Consider the following 21,737-nt stretch of genomic DNA (forward strand, 5'->3'; position numbering starts at 1 on the left):
TCTGGAATGGTAGCCCATGTTTCAAAAAGCACTTAGCTATCATTCTGGCAGTATCAGAAATCATTGGTCTTCTTAACACCGTATTCTCTGGTACCCATTCAGTGTTCACAACCTCGAAGGCATGGAGATTTCCATCTTTGCAATCTTCTGCTTCAATATAAGGGACCGACACATTCCTTATCATGGACAAGGTTTCTTCTGCTTAACTTTTACTAGAGTACCATTGATAATATACTTCAAACATTGGTGTAGAGATGATGTCACAGCCCCAGCGGCGTGTATCCATGGCCTTCCCAATAACATGTTATACGAAGGATGGATGTCCATCACTTGTAATGTTATCAGAAACATCTGAGGCCCTATAAACAATTCAATGTCAATGGTCCCTATCACCTGTCTAGGGGAACCATCATATGCTCTAGCTGTCATCGTGCTTGGTCTCATGTAAGTAACATCAATTGGCATCTCATCTAATATATGCCTTGGTAGCACGTTCAACGCTGAACCATTATCCACAAGCACTTTGCCGATCAAATAGTCCTTACATTTCACGGTGATGTACAAAGGCTTGTTATGCCCAGTCCCTTCCGGGCCTAGCTCATCTTCTGTGAAGTATAAGTAATTGGATGCTTGAATTCTTCCCACCAAATGTTCCATCGTATCTTGAGTAATATCCTGCGGCACATATGCTTCATTCAACACCTTTTGCAATGCCTTACGGTGTAACTCAGAACTCAAGATAAGTGACATTAAAGAGATTCTAGCAGGAGTTTTCTTCAACTGATCCACCACACTATACTCACTATGCTTCATCAACTTCAGAAATTCATTGGACTCATCTTCACTTATAGGTTTGTTCACTTCCATGCCTTTAAAAGCATCAACTATTTCTTTTCCTTTAGCTTTCCTCTGCCTCTCTAATTCTTCTGGTGTAAAACACCGACCACTTCGAGTTAAACCACCGATTTCAGGGTGAAAGATGGGAGTAGGGTTCTTAATGTTGAAAGAATACCCATAAGGCATTGAGCCATAACTTTCACTGTTTGTGCATACAGGCTTGGTCAGGATTAGTTTTGGTGGACCACCCACAGTTGGTTGGAGTCTACAAACTTCCATTTTTGTCTCCTGATGGCCTATCATCCCAACTTCACTGCTCTCTTCTTCACTCTCTATTTCCTTAACATGCCGAAAGTCAGCATCCTTTCACTTCGTGGTGAAATTCTTCACAATCATCAATGTGATGTCCCACCTTGCCATGAAACTTACAATAATTATTTTCATTCATCACTGGTTCAAACTCAGATAAATATCCAGACTGTACCAGCATATCATACAGTCTTTCCATGGAAACTTTCAAAACGCTTTCCTTTTTACCCTCAATTCCTACAGCATTCACTCCTCCACCGCTTGCAGCATGATTGGGCAAAGGATTGGATTTCACATTCGGTGCATCATCAAAAGTTATCCATCCAGCCTTTATCAATTGCAGAAGCTTGTTTTTGAATGCATTACAGCTTTCAATGTTATGGCCCCAGCAACGCCAGCATGATATTCACATTTCAGATCTGGCTTATACCAATTTGGGTATGGAGGTTGCAGTGGGGTTAAGGGAAAGGGAGCTACTTGCCCAATACTCAACAACTTTGAGTACATTTCTCCCAAAGGAAGTGGTAATGGTGGCAGTCGTTCTTGGGTTCTTTGAAAATTCCTTCTTGGAGGATTAACGATCTGGTTACTTTGTTGGTCATGTGGTTGGTTTTCTTGGTTGGTAGGGAAAGGTTTAGTGAAGTTTACACTTGCAACTTGTTGGGTAGGCATTTGGAAGTTATAATGGTGGTAATTTGTTTTCTTACCCTTGTACATTCCTTCCACGTTGTTCACCTCGGAATCCTTCTTTTTCCCAGTAAAGCCTTTCTTCTCAGTAGGCTCTGACATTCTCCCCGCTCTTATCGCTTGTTCTATTCTCTCAGCGATAGTTACAGCATCATAGAAATGCTGAGCTGAACTACCCACCAGGTGTTCAAAGTAGGGAGATTTAAAAGTGTTAGAAAAAAGAGTGACCATTTCTTTTTCTAACAAAGAGGGTTGCACATGAGATGCTTTTTCACGCCATCTCAAAGCGTATTCTCTTACAGTCTCTTTGCTGCCCTTTTCCATGATTAACAAGCTTGACCTGTCCGGGGCTACCTCCATGTTGAATTTATACTGCTCCACAAAGGCTTTTACCAAATCTTTCCACTTTCTGATCTTGGTGTTATCCAGCCTTGTATACCAGCTTAATGCCGATCCAGAAAGACTGTCTTGAAAGAAATGGATGAGAAGTTTCTCATCATTCACTACTTCTGCCATCTTATTGCAATAAGATTTAAGATGAGTGACTGGGCATTTAGTTCCAGTATACTTGATGAATTCTGGTACCCTAAATTCCTTGGGTACAACTACATTTGGAACTAAACACATTTCTGCAGCATAAACAGGATCATATAAGTCTGCCCCTTCGATTGCCTTCAATCTCTCTTCTAGAGCAGTCAATTTATCATAATCGACATTTTCAGAGAATTTCATCCTTTGTGGGCCATCAGTTGCCAGGTTTACAGTAACTGGCACTTGTGCTGGTGGAACATTGGCAGTGAACTGTTGTTCAAATGAAGAGGGATTTGCCCCTAAATTTTGAGGCGGGAATACAAAGGGAGCTGATGGCATAGATATAGATGGAGTTGCAACTGTCGGCTGGGTAGAGGTACCTTCCCCAGACTTGGATACTAGGGTCTGCTCGAGTAGACTTGTAAGTCGTGCTATATCGTTTTTCATGTTCTCTAACTCTCTTTGATAATGAGCCTCTAGTTGAGCTCTTTCTTCATTCTCCATTATCTTCCTTCGTAGTCGAGTGTAATGAATTTTATGGCCTCTTGGGGGACCTATATTTCAACCTGGATGAATGCAAGTAAACTAAATGAAATGCACAAATGGGTGCAAAATGCCATATGGTTTATGCATGTTTGTTATTGGTTTCAAATTTTCTTTTAACTTATGATAAGGAACAAACCAGATTAGATTCTCTTAAAAAAAGTTCTCACTGAGGACTCCAAACCTACAGGGACTTGAACCGATTTAGGGGAGAAATTTGATGCCATAATCAGAATCAAAATAAGCATTTCTCATTATTTTACAATATTACAATTACAACAGACTCAATCTTTCCAAAGCCTTGGACCGTCATATGTTGAGATCTCATTAATTCCATCTCTGATCAACCCAAAAAACCGATGGAATTCATTTCTAGTCATTGGCTCACCGTCTGCTATTTGTTGGGCTATACCTCTTAATCCTAAAGCATAATTCTTGGCATCATCTGCTTGTACATGATAACGCATAGCTTCAGAAGCCCAACATTCTGCTTCTCTTTCTGCATTTTCTTTTTCTGATGATAAGGTCTGCTCAATAGAAAGCAAATGATCCACCCGCTCATCTAAATTGGCAATTATTATATCTTGACTTCGGCACTGCTCCTGGAGTGATTCATTTGTCTCTTCCAACTTCAATACCATTTCCTCAGCTTTTGATGCTCTTCCAATCCATCTCTTTATGCTAACATCTTGCCTCTTCTTATCCTCTGACAAAAGTACATATTTTTCTTGTAGTTGCTGGAACTTAAGTTGTTGCTGTTGTAGTTGAGCTAACAAATCATCCTTTTCTTTTCTTGTGTTAGCCAAAGCTTTTTCTTGAGTGATTAGATTAGATTCTAACCTTCTTCTTTTAGCCCTTAACTCTTCCACTTCAGCATTCAAACTTAGGTTGTAAGATTCTTGTTGGGCGCGAACTTCTTCGTATATGTCTTCAGTAGACTGAATCAAAGACCTCGGTGGCCCTTCAAAAGGAGGAACTCTGTACCCTTTCCCTCTCGTCTTTTGCCATATCGGATACCCTTTAGTTGTTTTTCCTTCTACTCTTTTAGCAGAAGTAACCCTACCAGGATGTTTCCATGCCTTCCTCACTGACTCTAATAATTTCTTCGAGGTCTTGAAATCTTCATAAAATGTTGCCAGTTCGGTAGTCCTTGGAATAAACTGCTCAAATCCAAACTGTCGCAAAACCATGTTGGGACAATAACTAATACAGCAACGGGCTCCTATCAACGGAACCCATGGGTACTCACCACAGTATGCCAGATAAGATTTGAAGTAAGAGTATCGACTCCTCCAATGAAACTGAGATTTACTTAAACTTCGAAACATTGATTCCCATGTGGATCTTCCTACTTCATGAAAATGTTTTTCAGTGAAATTCTCCAGCTTAGAATAAAGATGCCATGGGGTACCGATCAAACCTGAAATCTTCCCCTCAATCATATGACTCACAGTCCAGACAAACAACAACTGCAAACAACATCTTAAACAACCCCTTCCAGCTCTTCTACAATAATTTAAGGATGAGAAGGTTTCTGCCAATATCGCTGCAGCAGGGTTGATTTTAAGGGTCGCCACACTTTTAAATACATTAACAGCCTCAAAATCGATCATTCCCTCGGCAGATGGGAAAAGAACCAAACCATATATGCCTAAGGCCAAAACTCTCAATCGAATTTCGTTGCTCTCATCGCGTAATCTCCTGTTGAATATGGCTTCTAGTACATTCCAAAACCAACCCTGGCTATTTCCTCGTTTAGTCGCCTGTGCTTTTGCTAGTTGACAGTCTATTTGAGTAATCCAAGCAAAATTAGAAGGTGCATGCTCTGTATGTGTGTAAAAGTACACCTTTTCTGACTTGGGACAATCTAACAGGGCATCATACTCCTCGATAGTAGGAGTCATATCCACAGTATCAAAAGTGAAGCACCGATATTCTGGATCCCAAAACCCTATCATGGCTTGAAAACAAGCATGCTGGACCCTAATTTTCAGTAAAATGTGATAGATCCCCGTATTGTTTCTGAAAATCGATTTGATCATGAGAGGATAACTTTTCCCAACAATCTAGCAACTGTCCTGTACCAAGTGGCTTGTCATCTAATTTAACATGTTCTGGCAATTGAGACTCAAACTTGGATGGCAAACAATCCCCTTCATCATATTGGTTCAATTCTGATCTGGTCAAAAATTCCTCAATAGTAATGGGCTTTTCCATCTCACACTTCCTATAAGGATCGGTGGAGATTTAATGAGAATATGAAATGTATATGAATATGTATGTTAATGCATTGATATTTGTTTGTGTCCTAAAGGTATATCCTAATTGATAAGATCTAGCTCATAGGGTTTGGCTCAGTTGATTCTAATCTTAAAGATTTTCTTTGGTTCTTAGATTGCCCGAATTACCCATGGGGTAATCAGCCTCTTAACCTTATACAACATGAGTATGGGAAGAAAATTCCACAATACCCGTTGCATAGGGTGAGTTACAATCCAAGCGAAAGTCCAAATGAGCATCAGTGGACATAAGTCACACTTGCCACCTGAATCTTTCTTTTCTAATCTTAAAAAGGACGAGCTCGGGTCCAGAGCTTTTATGGGTTCACCGTGAAGTGTGTGAATACACAAATAAATAACATGCATGCATGTGTAATTAAAAAATGAAATGATTTACAATTGATATTGCATAAAATAAATAGTGCAAATAAAATAAATACTAAAAAATAAACAGCAATAAAAAAACAAATGAAAAAAAACACACACAAGCAGTTGGTTCAACCCTATTCCCCAGTGGAGTCGCCATTCTGTCGATACACGACGTCGGGCGACGGCTCCGCTCATTTTTGTTTATTTAACAAAAATATTTTTTTATTTTTATTGGGGAAATGAAAATTTTATTGGAGTCGCCATCTAGTAATTTGAGGGAACTAGAAATCCCAAATTAGACACTGGTCCAGAGATTCAGGTACTGGGTTAGTTATGACTAAGGGAAGGTAGACACCACCCTTAAAACATCCTTTCAAAAGAAAGGTTACCCTTACTCGTGTGTTTTTATATTTGATTCAAATGCTATTATATTTTGAGCTTATTTGCAATTTCATTTTTTAAAATAGTTAACGTCGGTCCCTAAAAATAGGAGACGCGTTAAAAAAATGACGTCAGTCCCTAAAAATAGAAGACTTGTCTAAAATATCGACGTTTGACCCTAAAAAGGAGATTTACGTCTGAGTTACCAAAAAAATAAAATAAAATTATGGATATAATCCATATTTGTTTGGTATTTAAACTTTATTTTATTTTACTTTATTTTGACATCGGTCCTTTTCTATAAAAAGAGACATGTCGACAAACAACGTTCATAAGAGACGTTAAAAAAAAAAAGACATCAGTTCCTAAAAATAGGAAAACTCGTCTAAAATATTGGTAGAAAACTATGCGAGAAAATCACTTTTTTTTTTTTAAATGATTGTTTTGAATTTTATAAAAAAAAATTTCGAAGAAAACCGGGTATTTTAATACTGGATTTGTATTTTACAATGTAAATATACAACCCGATATTATGCAAAAATTGGTAGAAAATATTTGAGAAAAATCATAAATTTTTAAAATGATTTTTTTGAAATTTTTTTTTTATTTTTTAAAAAAATAAAAATAAAAAAAAAGTCCACTGTATGAACAGTGGACGTGAATTATAATTCACGCCACTGTTCATGCGTGAACAGTAGGACGTGAATTATAATTCACGTCCTCTGTTCCTGCAAAAACAACAACAACGACGAAGAAAAAAAGAAGAAGGGTAAGAAGAGTGGCTTACCTGGCTGAAGGGTCGTGGCTGCCGTCACTATTCTGGCTGAGGAAGGTGTGCTGCAAGTGGTTGCAACGGTGGAGCTGGTGATGGCGTCGGCTTCCTGTGGCAGAGGAAGGAAGAAGAAGAGGAAGAAAAAAAACGCGCGGGAGGGGCTGCAGCGAAGAGAGAGAAAACGACGGTGGCTCTTGGTGGTCGGCTGGTGGTTGCGTTGGCTGCCTGTGGTGGAGATAATGGTGGGAACACCGGTGATGAGGATGGTGGTGGCTGAAGGTCACGGTGGAGAGAGAAAGAAAGAGTAAATGTGCAGAAATCGGCAGAAAAACAGGTTTTTTGGCTGACTTTGGACCCGATTTTTCTCTTTTTTTAGGCCATGAAATCCACCTCTATTTATAGGCGGTGGAAGAGGGCAATCTTGTCTACATTGAGAAAAAATTTAAGCCCTTGATTCAGTTGGGAAGGATCCCAACCATTGGCTCAAAGTAGGTATCATGAGTTGAAAATCTGCAGACAAAAGCTGATTGAGTAGGCCTCTTTAGGCTGTCACCAGTGCTAATATATTGTCATTTAGCCCAACCTGATCACATGGGGTTGTAGAAAAAATGCATAGGATCCGTTTCATATAAGATTTGTTAAATTCGGTGGACATTAGGTACATTGAATGCAGCTGCAAAGTAGTCAACCAGACCAGCTTTTTCAGAGAAAAAAAATAAAATCTGCAGACAAAGACTGATTGAGTAGGCCTCTTTAGGCTGTCACCAGTGCTAATATATTGTCATTTAGCCCAACCTGATCACATGGGGTTGTAGAAAAACTGCAGAGGATCATTTTCGTATAAGATTTGTTAAATTTAGTGGATGTTAGGTACATTAAATGCAGTTGCAAAGTAGTCAACCAGACCAGCTTTTTTCAGAAAAATAAAGAAGATAATGAACAGTGATTTTTTATCAAAGTCCATTTCAGTCCTTTCTCTTTCAATTTAGCCCTAATTGACCCTAAACCTTTTTATTTAATGCAATTCGCCCCCTAATTAACTTGGTAAAAATTAAATTTGGTCTTTTAAAATTCGGATTTTCTCAATTAAGCCCAAATTAAACTCCCAAACTTAATTTTTCACCAATTAAGCCCCAAATAAAATTAATTTGACCCATTTAAAATATAATTAAGTCCTTGCACTTAATCAAATCCTTCAATTGGACCCAAATTAATTCTTAAACATAATTAAAATTTAATTCGGCCCATGATTAAATCAAATTGGCCCATTAAAAATTTAATTATGTCATTGAACTTAATTTTTATGCAAATTCATCCGATAATCATTTAATTTGACCTTGAATTTGTATTTTTTCTTCATTTCTTAGGCACAATAAGGTACAATTAGGCCTTGAACTTCCTCCAAAATTGTAGCTTGATTCCCCGATTTCCTTTCTCCACATTGTCAGCCTTTATTTTTATTTTTTTAATTTTATTTTTGAAAAAGAAATTGATTTTTTTTTATTTTTATAAATAATAATAGAAATAAAATAACATTCAAGAAAATCTTGGTGAGTCCAAAATTGGGTTACAACACTAAGCATGAGGAGTCCAAAATCAAAGGCAATGACAATAACAACAATAATAACAATTAGTAATGACATCAACAATATTTATCTCTCAGCAATAAAAACAAGAAAGGTAACATTAACCAAAGCGTATCACGCGAGCTGCCCAAATATAATTGGCAACTCAATTGTTTTTGGGTATCGTTTATGATTTTTTTTTTATTGATATTATTGGATTTTTCTCGTTGAAATCTTTCTAATGATATCAGACATATCGTCATCAGAGCTTTGATATGCCTCCGGGGTCTCATTGTTTTTTTTTTCCCTCTCTTTTTTTTTTTCTCCTTGAAATTTGTATCATCCCATTTTAACAATTTATTTGAAATATCACACTTTCCAACTACGACATTTTAAAAAGTCATGATTCTAATCCATGAATTTTACTGCACCACTTACAAGTGCTTTAATATTGTGATGTAGGGTGCTTTTTGTTTTGAAAAATACATCAAAAATATTTTTTTTATTTCACATCAGCACATCAAAATTATCGAAAAACATTAAAATACATTAATCTGATATTTTTTTCAAGTTAAACACATTTTTAAAAAGCATCCAAAAATAAAAATTCACACTATTAAACACTCAAAAGTGCATAAGTCTAGTAATAAGCCAGGCCAATCACTTGAATATTCTTAGATGGATCACGAGAGTACAAGACTCCATGATGTAATTAATAACTTGTAAAATAATAATAATAAAAAAACAACAAAAAAGGATGATAAATTCACTGGTCCCATAAACAAATTTTATTGTGGACTGGAATAGTGAATTTATGATCTTACCCTAAAAAAGCCTTTAGGCTAAGGGTTCAGGGGTTTTCTTTGCAATTAGGGCATTTTGAAATTTTTAAACTAGTGGGGAGCAAGAATGGTATTTTCCTTTTAAGTTACTTAGTAAAAGGACATAAATACCCTTAAGAGTTATACATTGTTGTTTTCCATTAAGGGGTAGATTTGTATTTTTAATTATAAGATGCATAATAAAATAAAATATTTCCCTTTATATACAAAAATACTTTAATAGCTGACGAGATGTGTTTTAATTTTATCTTTTTTTATTTGCACAATAAAAATACATCCTTATTATTGGGGTTCAATTTATTATACCTTGGGTCTGATGGCATTTTTTTCATTGCACTATTGGTATTTTTGTTGTTATTGGGTAAAATGAGGGGTGTTTTTTTCTTTTAATAAATTAAAGATATTTAAAAAAGATTTGTTGGCACCTGTAGTGATTTCAGTGACCAAAAAGTTGTTTTAGATTATCTTTAGATTCGTTTCGATATCTTTTTCATGTAATGGTGATGTGTGTACAAAACAAAATTTTGATTTGACTCTAACGACTATTTCTTTTTCTTCTTCTTTCTTTACCCTCTCCCTCGATTTTTAAGCCCTTCCCTGCAATATTTCAGATCAATCTCTCAACTTCTCTTTGTTTTCAATTAAGTCCCTGATATTTTGGTTAATATTTGTTTTATTTGAAATAATTTATAAAAATCAAAATTTGTTTCAATTTCATGTTTATTTGATATTTTTTTATTTGTTAGATTTGGTCTCTATTATTTTAATTGTTGTTTATGCCATCTGAGATGATTTTTATAATTTTTTTTTTTAGAGATTTCACCCTCCATCATTTTTTTTCCTATCAAATTTTATTCTTATTTTTTTATTGTTGGTTTTTTTTTTTGCTTTGCCATTTTTTTTTTGTTTTTAAGTTAATTTTATCTTTCGATATTTCTTTTATTGGAGATTAGGCTTTTTGTTTTTGTATGCCTTTTCTACTTCCATTTTTTTCCTTTTTATTTGATTGGGTTATCTAGGATCTTTTTATTTTTTTGTTTTATTTTTTAAAAAAAATCAAAATAGATTTTATTCTTGAATTAAATAGAATTGATTGATTGAATATAGATGGGCCATTGTTTTTTTTTTTAAAAAAAGAAAAAAAACAATAGACAATGTTTTGCCTGCTTTATGCAGTTCGTTAGAAAATTAGGGGTTTGGTTTTCTTCAATTTAAAACTCATTCTTGACTTAAAACACCTAGAAAACACTATAGACACTTGACTTAAAACACCTATAAAACACTATAGACACTTTGATTAACCTATCCATGGCCACTAGAAACCCAAAAACAAAAAGAACATCTAAAAAAAAAAATCAATTCGAAGCCAAAATAATTATTGCAGTTAGGTCTACTTCCTCGCGTAAGGTGAAGGAAAAAAAACACTTAGGTTAAAAACCCTTATGAAATGGAACCTATTGAAACCAAAATAACACCTAGGCAAGCTAATTAGCTTGCGCTAAGTAAAAAAAAAAGACCAAACAAAAATAAATGTAGGTATTGGTAATGTGTCTTTTAAAGAAATGAAAATATTTTATCCATTAATTTAAAATTAGGTGCATATTAGACAATATTTTTATTTAACTTTGAGAAGGAAACACATTGGATCAATTTAGGTTATTTTAGGTTAATAAGCGGAAGTTGGGGATATAATCTTGAAAAAAACAAACTAGGAACCTAAATCTTGAATTAATTTAATTTTAAAAGATAAAATTGATGAAAGAAACCCAATTTTTTAAAAAAAAAACCTAAGTGAACTTGAGCTAATTACCCAAACTCTCGATGCAAATCATGCACGCCATTGGATTCAAGGAATTTTTTTATTCCATAGATTATTTTTCATTTAATAGATTTACATGACAATAAAGCATATGAAATATTTTTTAATGAAATGTTTTTTAAAAAGAAAAAGAACATGGCAAGTGCATGAGACTAGACAGCAAAAGCAATTTGTTGATAACAAAGAGTGAAATAATATATATATATATATATTAAGTTTAAGTTAATTAAAAAAAAATAGATCATCAATAAAATTGTATTTTTTAAAATTGAGGTGCTAAAAGTGCATTAAAAAAAAAAAAAAAACAATAAGCTGGATGTTATAGCTTAACTTGTCAAATTTGCAATCCATACCATAGAATTAACTGGGCTAATTTTTTTCTTTATCTAAAAAAAAACAAAAAAAATTCCAGTAACGCTAGTCTATAGCCCAGCACACTAGGCCTCTAGAAGGACAACTCAGGTGCCTGGGTCTTTAAGTCAAGGCTCGCACTCATGGGTCAGCTTTTTTTCTCATTTCAAGGGGGAACGACCTGTTATTCCCTTTTTTCATTTTTTTTTCTTTTAAAATACAAAGACAACACATCGTCTCCTAGCCGAGATTCCAGCCACTATTGTGGTGATTGGAAAATCACGGGTATGAGTTTTTAACCCACCAAACCCTTTTGTCAAGCTAAAAACCAATCCTAGAACATGTAAAAACCAATTTAGCAACCCAAAAAAACAACATAAATCACAAAATCAAATCGAATAAATTCTCTTCCTTGACTCCCTCACTGAATATGACTCATTGACATTAATTTCAACTATTTTGGTGATCAGAATAGATATAAAAGTGACTTTCTGTCTCTAAACCAAAATATGGAGAGCTTCTCTTTTTCCTCTAACAGAAAAGAATTGAAATGTGAGTGAAATGTGAGGGAAATGATTTTTTTTACCAAAATTAAATTTCTGAAAACTAAAAGGACCGATTACCTATAAACCAAAAAAGATGGGAGACTAAAGTAAACTTTTTATATGAAATTCAAAGCCACCACTTATGTTACCCATCATTTTCATCTTGGTCCTCTAATTTTCAATCCAACCCTTCCCCCTGAAAAATATGCAATTGGTTGTAAATTTTAGCTCATAAAGGCACAATTGTTAAAAAAAATATTTAAAGACCAAATTAAATTTTTTGTAAAAATCAACTATTACAATAATAGAACAGATTAAAATTGGCTACAGAAAAACCCCATGTCTTTTAGGTTTATACTTGATTAGTAATTGAGCGAATTGAAGACAGGCATTCATGGTCAGAAGAGCAAAAAAAAAAAATTCCCCCGGTCCACGGAGAATTGTTTTACTAACACAAACAAATTAAACTCTCGTGCCCCCTTCTAGCTCTTAAAATATGCAAAAAAAAAAAAAAAAATGAATATTTTGTAGAAAATAGCTGGATTTGGATTATTTAACGTTATTAAAAATATTGATACTGATCGTGTTTGTTAAAATATAAACAGTGCGATCCACTTAGATTTTAAGAAAAATGACTTGTGTTCATAGAGATCAACCATTTAATTGAAATGAAGAGCAGAATTTGTTCATAGCATGAAATAACTACTTATTAACTTGTATGCATTGAAAGTACGTAAATTATTTTATGGTGTTCAGAGACATTTTATTAGTTATTTCCTTAATCTACCTTTTAAAAAAAAAAAAAGAGGCAGACACACAGACAAGAGATAAAATAAACTCGTAACCCATAAAAAATAAGAAAAATGCCTTTCTAGTATTTTTCACCTACTGTCTAATTTTTTATTTTAAAAAAAAAAGTGAATAAAAAAATAACTAATAACATGTAATTAGTTACTCTTTGGCACTATAAAATTTCTCATTTTATATGGGATAAAATTATGATGGAATTTTCCACAAGTCATCTGGGGGCGAAATTTTTGTACGTGATGGATAATACATGATCATGAAAGTGGACTAACTTCGTAACATGGTAAATTGACCGTTAGATAACTATAAGTTATTAGCATTTGTTCTCATGAATTGCAAGAAAAACAATAAATTTGAGATATTCAGTTCAAGAATTGTTTAGTTGGAATTATCTAAGAGTGCATTTTACGAAAGTAGTTCGAAGTGTTTTTTTACTTGAAAATTCATTTAAATAATGTTTTTTTTTTCAATTTATTTTTATAATCTACTCATTATAACCAGCAAAAAAAAAAACAACATAAAATAATTTGAAATGAAATTTTTTTAAAAAAAAAAAAGTTAAATTGCAATCCCAAACACTACCTAAATACCATAGATACTGAATGTAAAGCTGATACTGTAGGGCCAGTTAGCCAGAACTTATCACCAGTTAAGGTTTCCCTCTTACTGTCTAACAAGATTCTAGTCTTTATCTATTTCTTCAATAAGCAGGCTTATGCTAGTTTGCTAGTCCTGTTTTTTAATTTACTTTCAGCTATAGACAAAAATACAATGCTAGTAAGACCATGAATACATACAACAATAATATACATTCTCAACTATGAATACTAGAATAACGGATATTCAACAAGCAGAAACAACAATTTTTCAAAAAAAAAAACAATATCCTGACATTTTTATGGTGTATGCAATAAAAGCTAACCTGAAAATTATGAAAGCAGCAAGAGAAATCAGAAGGTCAGCTTCACTCTTTTACTTGAGGAAACTGAAAGAGACGGCTTTTGGGATCATATATTCCCGCAAGGATAGCTACAAGAACCCACACCATAAGAATGCCAATTACAAGAGTTCTCAACAGGTGGTTCCAGTTATCATTAACATGAACATCAGCCTGAGTAGTCAGATGTAGTGAAGGAAGATCTTCCCCACCATCACTAAAAAATGGACTGGCTGTGTTGATCTCATTTGTAGATTGTGGCTGCTGCATGATGCGAGCGTCTGAACATATCTCACAACTGCAATTACCTCCAAGACATAATGGGAGTGTCTTAAGGCACTCCAAGAGAACCCTGTGGTACATTTTCCCTTCAATTCTCAGCTTTTTCCTAGTGACAGGTTTTAGAACCTGAACAGAACAGGAGATCCATGTTTAGACATATAAAGAGAGAGAATAAAGGCACAGATTTTACCCCCTTCCTTTCTAAAACCCAAAACAACAAAAAATGAAAAATGTAACACAGGAAGACCAATCATTCAGATCCTTATGAGAAAGTATGCTTACTTGGATAAAGGTTTGAGCAATAACTCGAACTACTGGAGGAAGCCGTATAACAACCAACTGACCAAGGCGGTTGGGGAAGTTATCATGCAGAAGTGAAGAGCAGGATCTCATCATTTGCATAGGTATTTTCAATGGTGATAGCCCATCACAATCCACAAGAACGGTAATCTGAGGACTATCTTCATCAACTAAATGCAGGATTCCATGCTCTACCTGAGATACTGGTGCATATCCATTTCATTAATATTGAAATAGAACATTGAAAATGTCAAAATAGATAAACTAATGGAACAAACATACTAAAACGTTGACAGCTTATTTCAAAATTCAAACTAACATAAGCAATTGGAAAGGAGATATTCCATCGGTTCAAATCCATTCCTTCTATCATCAGAAAACGAATCATTTTTTTAGCAGGCAAGTAACCAGCTACATTGTTGACCTTGCAGGATGGTGCTTTTAGTATAGAAAATAAATAAAGGCATCAATGGTCTACATTGCATGTTATTCAACCAATGCTCTTCAGCTCATCCATAAGGACCAGTTTATAAGCAGGGTTTGGGCAGTTTTAGCAAACAACCAGCATACCAGACATTAGAAGGTCAGAAACATGATCGATTTGCCTCCAATGAAGAATCTGAAATTGAGGTGCTGCTTAGATGGAACAGCAATTATACTTTGTTATCTTTGGTGAGGAAAACCTTTTTATTCGGATGCCAGCATTCAATGGCCTATATGGCAAGAAGTGAAATGAAATATGGTCAAAGAATAGGGACTTACTAATGGCTTGAGCAAAGCGAGCTCTCTCATGAGATGGAAAGTTGGCGCAAGCTAGACCAAGCCGCACAATGAGGCAAGGTCGGTTCAGCACATCAAGACCATGCCAGAAGACCATATTTGACCAATTTTCAAGCTCTTGTTGTGAAAGAATTCTGTAAGTCTCCCTCCAACGGACTGTCTTCTTTATTGACAATAAAAAGCACGAAAAGTCCCCATTTGCAGCAGAGTAAAATCTACGGAGCTCATCCTCATTAATTCTGCATAAACATCCATGTCATGATCAGCTGCAACAAGAAAAGCCAAGAGGTTCAAAGAATTTAAGGCGATGAAATGAGTATCCAAACCAGTGCGGAAAAGTTATGTCTTTGAGAAAATTAACCAAATGGACAGCTGAGTGATGTATATGAGACTTTTCGGAGACCTAATACAGCAGAGGTACAAGAATAGCGCTAGAAGTTCATTCCAGGTCACTGGAGGATGAGGAGAATTATCTTAGACATTGACATGAGGCTGAAATCCAGGAAGCAGATAAGGATCTGAACTTTCTTAGAACATATCTGTTATTGTATGACAAATTTATGATGAGCTCAGAAACAGTTGCCAGAACAGAAATAAGCATGGAATGGATGGAACATGTTAAGGTCTGTAGCACAGAGCCTGGTCACATTCTTGATTGATAAAGAAGTACACAGACGATCAATGATGGAACTAATTGGCTGTAAAGTACATAACAAGATGACGTCCTAGAATCCAGAACAAGAAAACCCCACAGCACATCTTTTTCACATTCCCGGTACATTATAAGTGAGAAAAACCACCTTTCTGGTAATGCAATTCCTTGATTTTCTAGCTCCTTGTACAATTGTATCAACCAAATTTCAGATGCTAGACTTTGAGAGGCCACGTCTGAAGTCCTGCAGATCAGATGAAAGCATAAACTTGTAACTAGATCCCCGGAAGTAGTTCCAGGACACCAAAGCTCCCAAACAAATTTCTTTAGTAAAATATCATAACCAAAAACATATATAAAATAAATAAAACCAATACATCCACCAGACAATAATCAAGAGAAAAAAAAGACCATAAGCTTAAATCTTATTGAACAATGAATGACCAAGAAAAGACATCAATAAAAGAGAGCCAGGTAGATATCTAGCTAACAAGCATACCAAAGATGCATCCAAAACAAAAACCCATGTCATGTCAAGCACTAAAACAAGCTCCTCAAGGACTTACTGAGCCACTATAATATAGCCCCAAGACATCAATTGACCAAATCCAGCTCAATGTCATCTGGGTTACAAACCCAGCATCTTCCAAACAGTTTTTTTTCCAAATATCATTTACCCAATAAACTGGAAACTGTGTTGCATTGTTTCAGACAGTAAACTAGTGTTTTTGTCAGAACTAGGGATTCAAGACTCAAGGTCCCCGGCCCACATATAATTCCGAAGTCAACCAACTCGTTCATGGACCAGTTGAAGGATGAAAACAAACCGGATGTAGATGTGGAGAAGAAAACAAATAGAAAATTAAAAGGTGTAATGAATTTATTGATTATGTGTTTTAACTGGCCATTGTTAATTGACAGCGCAACACAAGCTCTTAATCACAGTTACGAAGTACCCGGTCACAACAGAACCAACTTTCATCTGCAATTTCCAATTCCAGTTGGCACAAATGGCCTGTTTGTTTATATTTGACACCCCATAACCCAAGATTGAACATCAAAATTCAAATTACAATCCTAAAATCACTAGTCCTTGATTTCAAACCTTCATCAGTTGGTCACCAACTTACAACATATCTCTCATGTAATAATAAACCAAACATCAACAACATGCATTACAAGTTTTAAAATTGATTAAATTGCTTGTTTAAACTATTTTTATAAGAAATTGTAGGTTTGCTTTTGTGATTCCAGTTCATCAAGAGAGCAGATGTTAAAAAGGTAAAGGGTTCACATAAAAATGGAGAAAAATAACTCTTGTTTTCCATTAACAAAGTATCGAAAGAACTAAATCTATATAGTCAAAAAAAAGTTATAAGATCTCCACAATTATAACATTTAAAAAGGTAAATTACAATATCATAGAATTTCAGAGATCATCCAAAAGTTTCAAGATATGTTCAAAAAAACTTTATGTTTACAAAAATATTACATAAACTCTCCTCTGTACCCAAAACACCCATGATTATTATTAAGAAAAGATAATTAAATTAAAGAACTTCAGAAATTTGAGAAAGGGTACATAAAAATAGGACATGATTATTTTTTTAGTAGATGAACAATATTAATTGCATTATTTAATTTCGAACAATTTTGTTTGATTTTTTTAAATATTTTTTTCTTAAATATTTCTAAGTTTTTTTGTTTACTATTTTTCTAAATATCAATTAAGCACATTTTTGACATGTGAAGAGGTTAATGTCAAATCTTCAAACTTTTGGATAGTTTTTATAATTTTATGTGACCTCAGGAAGGTTATTGTAATTTACCCTATTTAAAATATTGAAAACTTTACCATCTATTTACCTTGTTTCAAAAGAAGAAAGTGCAGAGTGTGACTCGGAACATGTTTCTGAATCAGCTTCATGGGAATTATTGGAGCCATTTGAGTTTTCACCGCTGCAGTTTGATTGATTGGATATAGCAGTTGCAACTGAAAGGACTAATAATGGCCTCGAAAACATCTATAAGCAAGTCAGGAAAGTAAATAAAATTATTTCCAGGAAATCATATTTATTTATAAACAGCATATATCATCACAAGAAGAGAATAGAAAATTATTCACTATGACCTCAACCATAACAGGAAAATGCAGACAACATGCCAAGAGAAAAAGACAATTACGGGTTAAGAAATTGAAGTTCTAAAAATAGCTGATGGCAGAAAGAGCCCTTAAATTAAAAATCATTATGAACCAAGCAAAACTTTCAATTAAGGGTCGTTGCTGGGCATGACGCTTCAAGTATTGGACTTGCAACCACAAAGGTGCATGTAAAAACTTGACAACAGCCGCTTCATGCAAAAAAAGCTGAAAGGATATAACTGTCCCAGATTCTTTTGTAGCACATGATTCCAGTTGATTATATTTGTCACTTGTGATGAGAACCAACTATTAAAGATGATAGTAGCAAATGCTGATACCAAGCAGTGATAGAATTGGTTCTTATCATTTGTGACAGATATATGTGCTGATCATTTTCAATAATTGCTTCTTATTTATCAAGAAACAACTGACTTGGCTGCTGCAGACAACAAGTGAGCTAAACCGGAACTCTCTTACCATTTGTCTCCCTTTAACTGATCATATTCAAAGCTTCATTGAACCTGTGTTCGATGTAAGTACTTGCTCATTTATGGACCCTTGGCTCATTCTAAACACATGGAACCCTCTCTGATTTCTCTCACTAAGGCTTAATACTCTCAAATCTCACCATTACATCATCCACAAAACCCCTTCTAATCCTAATCAATCATCACTCTAAAATTACACCTGCTCGCTCAATTCTTCATCCTATCCCAGGATCCCATGGCATTTTCACCTGCTGCAACTTTAAACCCCCAGACCATTGCCCGATTCTACTCTCTCATCCCTCTCTTTCTCCATACCATTACTTATATACAACAGTGCCTCTTTTCATATTATATTTATTTATAAGTGATTCATTAGAAGAACCACGCATATATGAAAGGAAATGTGTCTTTAGCACATAGCTATTATATTTTGTAAATGCTTTCCCACTTCCATCATTTGAGCTACACCAAATTACTTGAAACTAAAAATAATATAAAAAATCCTCAGTATAAATATAAAAATGCCTGCCTTCAGTTATTGTGAAGAAAGTAAATAACTAGTGAATGTGTGAAACAATTGATAAACCAGTAGCAATGTTATTTGATTGCGATGACAGAAAATAAGTAAGAAGCAAGAAACAACCTGTACACCTTTAACCAAACCCTTGAAGGGAGCCCATCTTTGAATCCACTTAAAAGGTGGATAGCAAAGGAGTTGCAAAGCCTGAAGACCATTCCACACCTGGGGACATTTAGACCTCGAAACCCTTCGTACTGCCTCTAACGTAGCAACTTTGAGTAAAAATATTGCTACCTGACCAACTGGGCCAGTACCATGTCTTGAATAAACGATAAGCTTGCAAGCACTCCGAGGAAATGATTTATGATCAGAGGAAACTGTTTTTCCCTTATAAACAACAGTCTGCCCTTGCCCTTGCCCTTGCCTTGCCCTTGCCCTTGCCCTGTCCCTGATCTCTAACAGACTTATGCGTAGGATCTCCCATGGAAGCGGGCTCACCCAATTTATTTCACTTAATTAAACTGGTGGCATTTCATCAAAGGGTTGTTGTGCAAACTTCAATCTGAAAATAGCATGGCCCTGATCAGCACAATTTATGTGGCTATGATAGCAAAATACCGACATCAAATCAAACTAATCCTAAATTCAATACCAGCATCATTAAACCCTGCCTAATAAAGCAAAGGGAAAAGAAAGCACTCACCGGAAAATCTTCATGTGGATCTGATCAGACGATGACAAGAGGATTCGAAGGGGAAACAGAGTAGGAAAGACAGCTTTTTGGTTCGATCAAAATTATGGAGAAAGGGAGGTGGCACTAGAGCAGAGAGAGCCTTTTTCAATTTGTACTGTGTTTTGGTTGCTATTTTGTTTGTCTTCTAATAGTTCATTTATAACCTATTTATTTATCAGTGGTAAGCTTTTACTCCTATATTTTGAAACTTTTCAGAATTACCCTTCAACTTTCCAATCCACCCAACTATTAAATAACCGACTATCTAGTTTTCAATTTGACCAATTTATTAAATAGCCAGCCTTTCGAATTTGGTTTTGGAGTTTTCTCTCTTTCTTTTTTTTTAGGTTTTCAAGTGTTTAGGCAAGACGTTAGAACATTTATTGTGTGTGTGTGTATGGTTATTTGAGGGGTAAAATAAGATAAAATTAAGAATAAAATAAAATAAAAATATTACAAAAGTTAACTTTTTTTCACTGGGAAAATTTAAAACTTTTCTAAAGGTAGTAGGGGTAAGATTGATCAATTTCAACCTATAAGAGTAGAAATGAAAATATTGATGAATTGTAAGGGTAGAAGTATAGTTTACCCTGTAATCCAGCTAACTGAAATAGTTAGAGAAAGCGTAGGACCCAGATTGTGGACTTTGAGCCATTGACAGCACCCTTTGATGACACGTATACGAACAAAATAGTGTCGTCGTGAAATTTATAAACTTGGCACGTTTGTTCCATGCATGGAAAAATTTCGAGAGATCACTTTCTAAACCCTTCTCGTCTTTATTAATTAATAGGAAAGTTAATTAATAAAACAAATTAGAAAAAAAAATTAACTTCATTTTTTATAATAATTTCTTTTATTTTTTTTTTAAAAAATAATTTTCTAGAAATTATAAAAAAAATTTAAAATATTATATTATTTGTTGATTGTATCAAATTTAATTATTGTCTTCTGATCATTATATATTTTTGTTTTGAATATTTTTTAATTTTTAATTTTAATTTTTAATTTTATTACTTAAAATATGATCTAATTTATTTTTTTATATAAATTTAAGTTCTTATTCTTTTTATTATTATTTATTTTTTCTTATTCTTTTAATTAAATTTTTTTATATGTCATATTTAATTTCTATTCTTTTTATTGCAATTCATTTTATTTGAAATAATATATGAAATTAGAATTTTTTCTAATTTTATCCCTTTTAATTTTTTTATATGTCAGATTTGATCTCAATTCTTTTTATTTTTATTTATTTATTTTTAAAATACTTTATGAAATTTTTTTTAATTTTTATCATCATTAAAAAATTTTATCTTTCATATTCGGTCCTTATTATTTTTATTTTTTTTTTAAGATAATGGATGAAGTTGGAATTTTTTTCAATTTTATCATATTTTAATTTTTTTTTTTCATTTTTTCAGTTTTAGTCCCTATTCTTTTAATAAACTTGAAAAAAAATATTAATAAGTAATTTTATATATTATTTTTCATAACAAGAACAAATACTAAAAAAATATTTTTCAACTCATTTTATATGACACTATCAAACATAAAAAATAATACATTTTTTTAGAATTTATTTTTATTTGAAACTATTTTCCAAAAACAAACTACTTTTTTGATAAACAAATAGTGTCTTAATAATATGCTGTAAAATGCTGGAAGTAATTAAGGAGTTTGTAACATTTATTAATTTGATTTTTTTTATATAGAATTTAAAAATAAAAAATAATTTTTTATTTTATTTTTAAGAAAAAAATATGTTTTAACAAAAAAAATTTAAAAAACCATTCATGCTTAATGTAATTTATTAAATATAAAAATATATTATTGGTTAAAATATAAAATTAATAAATGGTGTATTTAATTATAATAGTGATAAAAATATTGTAATAATTTATAAAAATTATAACAATGATGGTAATAGTTATAGTAATATTAGATTAACAATAATTATTATTTTATTGGTAAATTATCAATTCATAACAACAGCAATAATAATAATTTATTATTACTATTACTACTAATGATAGAGGTAACTATAATAGAATAATAATTATAAAATTTATATATATTTATAAAGGTTATAAAGCTAATGACGGTAGAAGTAAACAAAGTTAATGATAATATTAAAATAAGAGTTAGTGACGAAGAAGTAAGATGAAAGTTATGGTTATGATATGTATATATTAAAAAAAACTAATACGAGCCAGCGGATTTTTATGGTGGATTTCAAATAGTACAATGGCAATTTCAACCTTT

The 21,737-nt window shown here is 33.4% G+C and overlaps 1 protein-coding gene across 1 annotated transcript; it reads right to left on the reverse strand.

The window, feature by feature from the left end:
- Nucleotides 1-13,427: 13,427 nt before the first annotated feature.
- On the reverse strand, nt 13,428-19,174 carry LOC118028047 (uncharacterized; the record flags this gene model as incomplete). The annotated part of the gene is made up of 6 exons (XM_035031565.2): nt 13,428-13,982; nt 14,139-14,359; nt 14,919-15,175; nt 15,737-15,832; nt 17,455-17,612; nt 18,863-19,174. Coding segments are annotated over 6 exons (1,425 nt in total), but the record flags the coding sequence as incomplete, so codon positions are not given.
- Between the last annotated feature and the right edge of the window lie 2,563 nt (nt 19,175-21,737).

This window comes from Populus alba, chromosome 1 (assembly GCF_005239225.2).
Source record: "Populus alba chromosome 1, ASM523922v2, whole genome shotgun sequence".
Lineage (NCBI taxonomy): Eukaryota > Viridiplantae > Streptophyta > Magnoliopsida > Malpighiales > Salicaceae > Populus > Populus alba.